General features: G+C 39.5%; 1 protein-coding gene across 9 annotated transcripts in view; it reads right to left on the bottom strand.

The window, feature by feature from the left end:
- DMD (dystrophin) overlaps positions 1-12,064 on the bottom strand; it is a 1,855,422-nt gene that overhangs the window by 1,212,322 nt on the left and 631,036 nt on the right. For all 9 annotated transcript variants that reach the window (XM_034754682.1, XM_034754655.1, XM_034754674.1 and 6 more), the window contains one exon: positions 6,203-6,378. In XM_034754682.1, the coding sequence (XP_034610573.1) occupies positions 6,203-6,378 (176 nt within the window). The remainder of the gene's footprint in view (positions 1-6,202; positions 6,379-12,064) is intronic.

The raw sequence follows: 12,064 nt of genomic DNA, 5'->3' as shown, positions 1-12,064 counted from the left end.
TGGTGCCCACCAGAAAGAGTCTCCTTGTATAAAAGTCCTTGTTCTACAACAAACCGGGATCGGTTAGAAGAGCTGAGAGGCGGTGGGGTGCTCCGTGCCATCGCCCAAGCTTTCTGAAGGCTATCATCTGCTTCCTGCTCGGCCTGGAACTGTTCCCTTGATGCTGGAGACATCAGTTCCTCCTTGGACTGTGGACTTGGGCTTGGTCCCTCTGGAAGTGATGCAGGTTCTGGGGCTGTTTCCGTTGACTGTGAACCGCTGTCCGCTGGTGCACTATGTTGTATTTCAGGCTCTGGCTGAGCCTCTTGGGTAGGGTTATCTGCTGCTTCTGCCAGTTCAGGCTCGCTGGTGCCCCCTGGCGTTGGAGTCGTAGACGGGTTTGCAAACGCTGTACTCAGTGCTGGCAATGGTTCTGGTGCTGGTTGTGTTGCCAGTTCTGGCGCTGGTTGTGTTGCCAGTTCCGGTTCTGGGACTGGCTTTGGCTGGGTCTCTGGGATTGGATCCACTACGGCTGTTGCAGTCGTTGGCAGGGGATCCGGTTCCACCACCTTTGTCTGGGTCTCTGGTAACACAGACGGGGCCCTGGTGGATGGCTCAGGAACAGGGATGGGGGTGCAAGCTTGCTTAGCCTGGCTGCGGGTGACTATTCCCACCTCTTGGCTAACTTGGGTGGCCAAGTTTTCCCCCAGCAGCATGGGGTTGGGATAATTGTCATAGACTGCAAAAGGATTTTGGAGTCTCTGGCCAGGAGGGCTGTTACCCTTCCCTTTATAGTTATGACAACTTTTTTATAGCATAATGGATAGAGTACTGGACTGGGATTCAGGAGATCTGGGTTCAATTCCCAACTTTTCCAGTGTCCTGCTGCCATTCCAGCCACATTCCAGTTGCCCCATATAGGGATAATGATACTGACTTCCTTTGTAAAGTGGTGTCAGAACAGTGCATATTAAAGCTAGATATTATTATCACCACCAGTATCTCCAGCAGGGAAACAGGTGGGCAGCCAACTCCACCACAATTCACAAATGCAGTATTCATGGAGAAGCCAAGCTTCCCATTCTTCCTCCTTGAAACAGAGGCACTCAACTCATCTACAAGGAGAGCCTGAGCTGCAGCTTCATGATTTTTTTTTAAAGAAACCTTTTACTCTTTTTAAAAACTATATAAATTAAAAAAAAATTGAAAGGAACTCTAGAGCACAATCCTCTCTACTGTTTCACCAATGCAGGTTGATTCTTCATTTTAAATATACTTTTTTGGTTGTTTGTTTTTTGCAACCAACAATATTTTATAAAGTTTTAGAAGAGTAGAAGAGAGGCTGAGTCGGGTGGTAAGTACTACTCCCAAGAACACGCCACCTAAGGAAACGGAACATGATTGTATGGCAAATGGAGGAGAGTAACACAATATGGTTATGCACCTTCAGAAATTTCAAATAAGCACTCAGTGTCTGGCTGCTTTTTTCAGCCAAACACAAACCTCTAACTCTTGAAGACTCTTTTCTAGCTCTTTCTTTTAATAAATGACCCCCTGTGAAAATTTGGCAAACATATATAGAATGGTATAAAGGAGATAGATCAAGAACATTTGTCGGTTCCCCGGCTCATGGCATAAGAACAAAGGAGACAGTCAATGAAATGAAAAGGTGGCAAATTGCAGATTTTCATTGCAGAATTCATTGCCACAGGAATTCAAAGGGACTGGACATTTTAGCAAGATTAAATTAGAGATTGAACATTTATATGGATAAGGAATATCCGGTCATCATCCACTTGATTTTTTGGAAGGAATATTAAATCTCATGTTTCAGGGTTTAAGCCAGTCAAACTATTAAAGACCAGAGTAAGACCTAATAGGGGAAGGGGAGGAGCAGAATAGCCCACACCTGTCTACTACAGGGCTCTTATAACTTCTTCTGAAGCATCTGGTATTAACTATACGTGGCCCAGGGAGCTGAAAAAGGTCTGATGCACGCTGCTGGGGGGAAGGCCAAACTAAGGTGCCAAGATGTCAGAGTCTGCAATTGGGGACCCAGATAAGAGCTATTTCTCCCTGCTGCAGTTCACGTGTGTGTGTGTGTGGCTACTCCTAAGAAAAATACACACAAAGAAATGAGATGTGTTTCCTGTGGTCACTGATCATCCTCTACCCCAAAGGTGAATCCAAGAGAATAGCTGTTTGACCAAAGATATCAGGGAGTATGGAAGCAGGTAACAGGCCCCCAGTCCTTCCCCACCAGAAGACAATACAAGGTAGGTTTGGATGGAAATGGAGCCTGGTCCTCAATCAGTTCAAATATTTTGGATAAGCATCCAACCTTTTGAGGCTTCTCTTCCCTATTATTAGATTTATATGCAGTTTCAGTTCAGTATGCTGAAGCCATATAACAGCACACTTTCCCATTTACTATAGCTGGTCTGTATAAGAGAGTGTACAGTGTGCTTTTACACTCTATTAGCAATGAAGTTTGCATGCTTTTTATTTTATTTCCTACGTAGGCACAGGTTAGACTTCACTGCAACCAGGAATTCAACAGCAAAAATCCTACTGACTTCAGTGGGGCCAGGATTTCACCAAACAATCAATAATGCTGATCAGGATACACTGTGGGATTTTGGTGGGAAACAATCTTGATTATCTTTTGACATAACAAAAGAGTAACCATTGTTCTTTCTGTCTGAAACTCATTTCCCTGACTGTCTTCTCAACTTTTTCTCCAAAGCTGCTTCCTGATTGGTTCTCCTCCTCTGGCACACTTTTGTGGAGTATAAAGGAAGGAAGGGAAGAGGGTCTGTTAGTGGCAGTGCTATTAGAAATGCCAGAGGACAACCTTCGCCCACATGGTAATCCAACCACAGGCCACCAACCTCTCTGTACATCAGTTGGCTAGTTCTAAGTCTCCTATGCATCAACCACAGGTCCTTGTCAAACAGGTAATCCACTAAAAGGCCTTTAGTGCACAGTTATGCTGAATGAGTGCCCACATAATATTTGTCCAGGGACTATGTAGCAATAACTACCATTCATAAAAATATACCTAGAAACCAACGTAGAAAAAAGTTTGAAAACAGTGTAGATCACATTAAAGATATTAAAATAATGAATACTAGATTTCCTGTTTCCACTCCTCCAGACCTCAATAATATTTTCTACCATTAATTATCAAGAGAGACAATACCAATGCATGGTTAATAAACATGGACTCTGTCTCAGCAGGAGCAAAGTGCTTTAGTTTTGAGTTGACACAAACGTAACAGATCATTATTAAAAAATCATCTGTTTACTAATGGAAAAGACATAGGCCCCAGGTATGTATGAGAAACCACAGTACATTTATTCTGAAATGCATTCATTCTATCTTATCTAAAATTATGTTAGGGTGTGATTTGAGATGAGAGATACAGAATATCTCCAGGATTGTATATTAGACTCCTATATATTCCTTTTTAAAAACAAAACAAAAAACATACAGAACAGAATTTCTCAAATTTGTTTTTCAAAGGTTCAACTGTAGTGATATGGTTAAGAGGGCAACATACAGACAACTCCCCTCCCACCCTCAACAACAACTAAAAAAAAAGAAAAAAAAGAAAAACACAATCCTGGTTTATTACTGTCAAAATACATCAATAAACTACATTGTTTATTGTAGAACTGGCAACATGCCTGCAAGTTATCAGTTTGTCAGTTCATAATTTGATAACATTTCCTGTTTTCTTTATAAATATTAATAATTTTAATATGTATCCCTGCCAGCTTCAATACTTTAGCTAGTTTAAGAGGCCATCATTGACGAGCAGTAGTCACCTTTATAATTCTCAGTTGGTGTAATAATAGATGCTTCCACACATAAACAGTTGCTATAATCCAGCTAACATTTAACAATTGAACAATTATCTGCTCTGGGATAATTTCCCCAAACACTGACTTCAGCTATGTAGTCTGCATGTCCCAATCAATTCAACTCTCACTATTAGAGATCAAGAGAATGCTAATAGGAGAGAAAAATATGGACCAATACGGTGTACTTAATGGCTTGCAACCTTGGTTCATAGCTATAAATTAGTAAAGAGATCCAGATAACCTTGGAGATCTGCAATATTTATGATGGGAAAGTATCCCTTGGTAACTAGTGCTCTGTTTAGTCCAACTGATGTTCTCTGTAAGAACAGAAGTCCTCTTACTTCACACTGAGATTGAGAACTCCTTAACCATTTAGTTTGGGGAAAAAAACAACAGTCACACAGACAGAAAGGGAAAGGTCCAAGACACCCGCCCCCCCAGAAATAAAGGCAATTTTTAAAAAGTCTTTTTTTTCTCAATTTCAGAATTAAAATAATTCCAGAATTTCCTGGGATTCTCATATGTCTGTACAGCATCTAACACAATGGGGCCTCTGTGCTGATTAAGATGTTTGGTCGCTACTAAACTAATAATAATAATAATAATAATGAGCACATGAAAATAAAGTCTTCAAATGGTTCAGAGAGCAGATGTAATAGCTTTGAGATTCAGTAAAGAGTGCCCTTTTCAGCACTGCTCATTTGATTTTAACAAGTTAGGATCCATTATTAAACTAAACCAGTGGTTCTCAAACTGTGGGTTGCGACCCCATTTTAATGGGGTTGTCAGGGCTGGCTTAGACTTGCTGGGGCCCAGTGCCAAAGCTGAAGCCCGATGGCTTCAGCCCTGGGTGGCAGATTTCAGGGCTGAAGACTTTGGGCTTCAGCTTTGGTCCCCAGGCCTGAGGAGGTAGGGCTTTGGCTCCCCTCCTCCCCCAGGGTGGCGGGACTTGGATCAGCTCAGGCTTTGGTCCCCGCTCCTGGGGCCCTGTAGTATTTTTTGTTGTCAGAAGGGGGTCATGGTGCAATGAAGTTTGAGAACCCCTGAACTAAGCTAATGCATCTCATTTATCACCATTCCATTTGTCATTTCATAGATATTTAGGACCCATGAAAAGAACAACTTTCAAATATCTTCACAAGATACTAGATGACAAAGTACAGGAAAGTTTTTCTCTAATTAACCTTGCTTTTGCATGTATGTATTAGGACACAATGGTTTCAATATAACAAGACAGATCACAAATATTTAGGTATATTTTATCTTCATAAAAATGTATTTTAATATTTCAGTGAAGGAATCTGATAGTACTGAAAAACATTTTGCAAAAGAAGGAACAGAATAAACATTCTCTTCAAGAATGAACATTAATGTGACTGCAACAATGGTACCTTTTTATTCAGCAGATAAATCTATCTTGAAGTTTTGTATATCTGAGCACCATTAAATAGGCTTGCAACCTAGTGGACTTAGAGTATCTGGACAGTCTCTGAATTTCCTGCAGGATTCAGAATTATACCTGCTTATCTTTGTGACAAAAATAAGTTTTAGGTTTGCAGAGCACACACAGTATGAGAGTGTTAAGTCTATTCCTTCACTTTCATCATCTACACAATTGTTAACACAAAGCCTGATCCAATGCCAAATGAAGTAATTGGGAACTTTTCCACTGATTTCAATGAGTGTTGGATAAGTTCCCTTAGTTCCAACTGAAGGGCCCAAACTTGCCCTTAGTTACACCTAGGATACACAGGACAAACCCTAAAGACAATGAGATTGCATAGGTGCGACTGAGGGCAACGTCTTGCCTTGTAGACCTGTATTACTAACAATGATGCACAAGCCAGAAACAATAAAACCTGATTTTCAGATTCCACGCGGAGTTTGCAGGACTAGAACATGGAATGTTTTTTGTTTCTTTATTTTTAAAACTAAAGGATTTTCTCAAAGTTTTTAGCCACAATTGATGTGGAATGCCACAATGCCATTTCTAAGGACTCTTTTCAGAACAGAACAACACTAAGTATAGAAAATGTCATGCTTGTACTACAAATTATCACCTGTGGTGGTTCTTTGACTTAACAAAATAATATTACTTTAATATTAGCATAATACCTATTAAATATTCAGTACTATATCATAGTAATTTATTGGAACCACTTGTACAAACTACTCCATAATCAGCCTGATAAAAACAAAGGTACTAATTAATTACAATATTACTGGCATACTGAATTTTTTTTCCACAGAAACCCCCTGCCCCAAATTATGCAAACATTCAAATGACAATAGTTAATCTTTGTAGTCTTATCCAAACTTTATCACTGATCTTCCCCAACCCTTTAGTACTTCTCACCTCTTCCTAATTTCTGAATCCACTAGGATCTGCCTCTTCTTGTGTGGTGGAGGTGGTGGGAGTTCTTCTTTAGCATGCTTAACCAGGATTTGTTCTCTGGTGGTCACCATAGTTACAGTTTCCATTACAGCTGTCTGTGTTAGTGATGTTTGAGCGGCGGTGACAGCCTGTGAAATCTGTGAGACGTATTGAAACAGAGGTCACACATTGCTTGAAAGACTTCAATAAAGACTGTTTGGAGTGCCAATAGGAAATAATGAGAAACTGCTCCTGTCTGATCCCGGGTTGACCTTCAGAACAAAACAACACTGTATTGAACTCAAACCAAATTGTTTTATCTGACTCATGCTATGCAAAGAAGACATCTAGGAAAGTCAATATCAAAATCAGAAGGAATCCTAAGTAGAATGTATTTATTGATGCTTTATAAATCATGTCAAATGAACAAAGGAGAAAAAGGAGAAAAAGCTAAAGCCTGTTTCATGAGAAAAACTACAGAAATATATCATATTTCTGTAGTTTTTCTCATGAAACAGGCTTTTTTCTATTTTTTTCTATTTCTTCATTTTAAATATGTATTTCTTGAGAACTGACCAGGGGTATCTTTATTTGACTTTGATAAGATTTACTGCCTGTCGTTCTTATTTTATTTTACTGCTTATCATCATTTTCAAATTGATATTTAATTCATGACAATTAAAACATATTTGTGGCAAAGAGCCATTAACTAATTTACAAGAAATCTTAGCTTGGAAATATTTACTGTGATGTGAGTAAATATATGACTGAATATGTTTCCATAATTAAAATCTAAGATTAATGGGATCATAAGTCCCACTAATATTTACAAATACAAAACTGCATATTGATCTATTGAATATGGTTTCTTTGGCCAATATATTCCAGTGCTGCACAGGTCTGAAATACAGCTACATGCAAACAAGTTAGTTTAGAAATACATGCTGCCCACTTCAGCTGGATAGGTAATGCAGAGATACTTAAGGTCACTGATAGGTCTTCCTATCAGTGATAGGTCTTCCTATCAGTGACTTCAGCAGGAGTTTTGTGTGTTTATATAGCTTTTGGAATGATTAAGCTCTTGATATTTGGACCCATTCTTGTAATAATTGGGTCTACAAATTTACCCTAATGGTAAGCTCAACTGTGAAAAATAAGTGTAAGTTCTAAAATGTCACAGTAACCTATAATAACAAAGGTTGATGGGAAAAGGAGGCGCGCGCGCACACGCACACACACACACACACACACACACACACACAAATAGAGATAGAAAGACTGAATTAGTTCCAACAAAAAAAGATTTACTGATATAATTCAAGGACTGTGTTAAGATTACACCTGGTAAGAACAGTGAGAGACCGGAAATCAATGACCCAGAATTGGTGTGTCATAAATTAGGCCTAATTGATGGATAAAATAATAAGGGGACCCTTAAACTAAGAGACTTTGGGGAGAAAAACTGGTGACTGAGCAAGCTTCACCATTATGGTTGCCACTCCCACTGTTTCCTGGGACACCTCACCTTCTTCATCCTAATCCTGAGAATGTCCTGACCAGACCGGGCCTGATGACATCACCCCCTTCACTGGCTGTGGCTGAATCCCACCACCACCAGGGAAGTAAGACTGTTGCCATGCCCCACTCATGTGTCCTTTTCCTTCCCCACCTTATTTCTTTTCTTTTTTCTCCCTCTCCTTTTGCCTTCTGTCTAATCATAGTCTGGTTTAGACGGCCAAAATGATATATTTTGCAACACTGCTGTAAGCCTGTGACCAGAAAAGTAGCTAAAAGCGTTGTCCTAAACAACCTGATGCTGGTACAAGTTTGCCAGGTCTCAGGCTGGCTGATAAGACTGTGCTGGGCCCTGTGTTTCTCTAGAGGTGATTTTGCAAATGAAAGTCAATGCCAGAGACAGAAGCTGCATTTTCTACCTTTGCTGTTCTTGTCTCTCCCCTTGTGTGTGCATTTGTCCTAGGCCAGGTCTACAATACAGACTTATATTGGTATGACTGTGTTGCTCAGGGGAGTGAAAAATCCAACCCCCTGGGCGGCTTAGTTATACCGACCTAACCCCCACTGCCCACCCCATGTAGACAATTCTATGACGACGGGAGAGCTGGTCCCACCCACACATACCACCTCTAGAACAATGCTTCAGCTCCAGTGCAGCTGTGCCGATGTCGTGTTGTACATGAAGACAAGCCCTTGTATCGTTTTCTAGCAAATGGGATCAGACTTTAACAGCAGCCACAGCAGCTCCACCCCATCTCAACTAACAACGTCTCCTTTCCCCAAAAGGATAGTCATTCCCCACCTAAGAGACTGTCAGACAGGGTTTTTTCTCTCTTTCTTTCTTCCTAAAGACTCTCTCCAGCTAAAAGGAAAGGGAACAGCAAGGGATGCTGTTAAAATCAAAGACTTTCTTAATACTTCACATTTCCAATGCTTTAGCTGTTTTCTATATCTTTAATAAAAGCTGAAAAGGAATTTTAATGCTGTGATTGCCATGGTACTAAGCAGGCTGAGCTCTCTGTATACCAAACCCCAAATACTGTTTCATAATGGACAGTTTGTGGGTCACATTAACACCATTGACTCTTTGGGCCCATATATTCCATCTAAATTAATATCACTTCATGCCATTATACAGCTTCTCATTGAAGCAGGGAAATGTGCTGCCTGGTCCCTCAATCAAGCAAAGAAGGCACTTTTCTTCCTTGTTCCTGCTAGCTGATTTGTCAGGGAGTTGGCTTTCTTCTAGTTCCAGCTTCAGTGACCAGCTGATGGTTCAAGAAGCTGGAGCAGAATATAAAAATAAGGTCTGGCAAGATGGCCAAAGCACAACTGATGCATGAAGATCTAGGGTTTTAAACCATGTTCATCAGCTTGGTATCTATCTGTGTTCTCCTATTCCTAGGGGCAGGGATCTATGTCTCAATCTCCCAAAAGTTATGATGCTATATAAATGTATAGTAATTTGTTATATATTGCACAAAACTCCCTGAAGATCCCAATTAAAGAAGAGTATGTTCCTAACCCAATTATTGGCATATTGGTGTTCCCATCAGTTATAGAGATATGGCATATCAGACTCTCTCTTTCCTTTGCTCCAACCCACTGTCTTTCCCTGTGGAGGGAATAGAGTAATAAGGAAGGGGCCATACACTTGTTACCAGTCAGCCTCTTTTTATAAAATAGTATTAGTAAAAACAAGCAGTATTCCTGCCCAAACTGCCTAATCTCCCACCTCCATTGAGGAAGTGGGAAAATTCTGCTGTTATTTATCCAATCTATGGGGGGGAGGAGGGGAAAGAAAGGGGAATTCTATTCCATTTGTGAATCTGGTAATCTGTTTTACTTACTGTATATAATTTAGCACAAGTATGACAACTGCAAGGGGACTACATGCCTTTAACCTCCAGCAACCCCAACCTAAATGTATTTTTTTCTGTTAACTAACAGTTAACATATTTTTACATAAGAACATAAAAATGGCCATACTGAATCAGACTAATGGTCCATCTAGCCTAGTATCTTTGCTTCCAACAGTGGCCAATGCCAGATGCTTCAAACGGAATGAACAGAACAGGGCAATCATTCAGTAATCCATCCCTGTCGTCTAGTCCCTGCATCTGGCAATCAGAGGCTTTTAGTTACAAGGGTCAAAATTCTGTGGTTTTTACTCAAGCGAGTGCCAAGAATTTGGCACAGATTGCAGCAGAGACCTTTTAGCTGTATTTGAGTGTGGTATATTTATTGGAATTGGTGGTATATTGGCACTATCACCTGGCAAATATCTGTGCTGAACAACTACTATGAAGTATATGTTTAACACAAGCCTTTTATTTTACTTTTTAAATTGCTTCCAAAGTATATAATATATGTTTTTAAATTGCATCTCTCTTGGGCTCCTAGGTTACATGCCATGGCTTTAGTGTGCTCAAATATGACACAGTAGATCACAGCAATGATAAAGCAGCAAGTTAAAATGAAATACTGCCTTATCAAAACTAACACTTTTTTTTAAATGAACTTGCACAGCTCTGAAATAAATAAATTCAGATCAAACCTCTGCTATCTCGGGTTTTATAAAGTTTGCAGTTGAAAAGATGAGAGGATCACATGTTATTTTAAGGCTGTAATTTGAAAGCACCCAAAATCATTGTTTAGTCATGTTCATTTGGGACCGTACTCTGCCATCACTCTACATGCAACACAATTACTAAACTCGGTGAAAGTTTTACCCCAAAATCGATATCAGAATGTTTCTGACAACTTAAGGCCATATCCTGTCATAGTTGCACTCGTAGATCAATTGCAGGACACAGCTTACAGTGAATAAAATGCAGGACAGAGAAGAAAGCATAACTGTATTCTAGTAAATATTTCCCCAGCCTGTAACCAACTGTACAGTAGTAACAGTTTCAGCTGCTGCTTGGAAACTGCTTTAAACAAAGCACGCAGTATAATTACCATATGTTCACAAATGTCAAATCACAATGCATAAAATGCTATGGGGTGTGATGATTTACATCGTCAAACAGTGAAAAGTATTTATGTGCTTAGCCAACAAAAACAGAGGTGAAACGTGCTTTGAAAGAAAACTGAACTATTAATTTGGAGCTCATAATTGTCTAATTACTGAGATGGTGGGGGGTTAGGGAAGCTGGAACTATATCTAGAACCATTTTGATGCCAGTGTTGAAGTTCTGAAAGATTAGATAGATACATTTCTATATTACTATTCTTAATCAGATAAGAACGTTCAGTAACTCTACTTATATACCAACAAATGACTCTTATATTCTTCCCCAGAGGGATAACTGTTATGTCATCACTAAAGTGGTTTGCTCCATGACTATTTCAAGGGTGTCCCAAACAAATGCTGCACAGCTTCTTCATCTTTCTAAATCCCCAAAGTACAGATGTCAAACTGAGAAGAGGAATTATGGCTTGGACTTTTAACCCATTGTTACACAGTCAGAGCTGTGTGGAAGAGTTGGATGACACATTACAGAAAGAAGTGTTCAAAACCAAACCCACTCTACCAGAATAGTATCTGTGGGCCTATCTGAAAAATGTATGCAAAGTAAAGGTGCACCTTCTTTTTGAATAGGAAAATATCAAATCCCCACTTCATTCTTATGGAAGCATACACTATGTGTGTGTGCATGCGAGTACAAGTGTAATATTTTGGGACTTTAGTACCATGTTTGTTTTTGTATTGTAGAACAACTTTAATGCTACTATTTTGCTATTGTATACTTGTAACCTCCCTTCACTGTTGGAGCTGTAATTTCGTCTCTAACCAAAAGCATGAATATGTTTAAGGAATGGTTGGGAGGACAGGTTTTTGTTTGTTGGTTTTTTTCTTCAAATTTAAAAAAAAATGGCTGAGGGGAAGTAGCTTAAGTAGTGTCACTAATTTAGGCAGAGCTACAGCAAAAATAGCTGAAGTTTGAAACTTGCGTGATTATAGCCCCAGTGAAGACTATTGTCCTTGATTAGTTTGAAAAACAGTTTTGAAAGTTATAAATATTTGAAAATGGCTACTGAGCAAGTACAGTATATTTCTCATGAAGGCCCCAATCCTGCAGGCTAATCCATGGGGCAAGACCAATCGGAGTTAATAGGGCTCTGTGCAGGTGCAAGGGTCTGTCCATATGAATACCTTGCTTTATCACAGCCTATGACTATACAAGAAATACAATGCACTTGCACGTATAATCTAGTTAAATATTCATTTTTCAGAACTTCTTTATTGACTTTATAACTTCTGAGCCAATCGTCTTCAAATGTGACTTGTTTTGCTCTCACTGAGACTCAAAAAAATAAAGCAAT

The sequence above is a fragment of the Trachemys scripta genome, chromosome 1 (assembly GCF_013100865.1).
Source record: "Trachemys scripta elegans isolate TJP31775 chromosome 1, CAS_Tse_1.0, whole genome shotgun sequence".
In the NCBI taxonomy this organism is placed as follows: Eukaryota; Metazoa; Chordata; order Testudines; family Emydidae; genus Trachemys; species Trachemys scripta.
The sequence above is the reverse complement of the archived record's forward strand: the minus strand, read 5'-3'. Positions and strand labels throughout refer to the sequence as shown.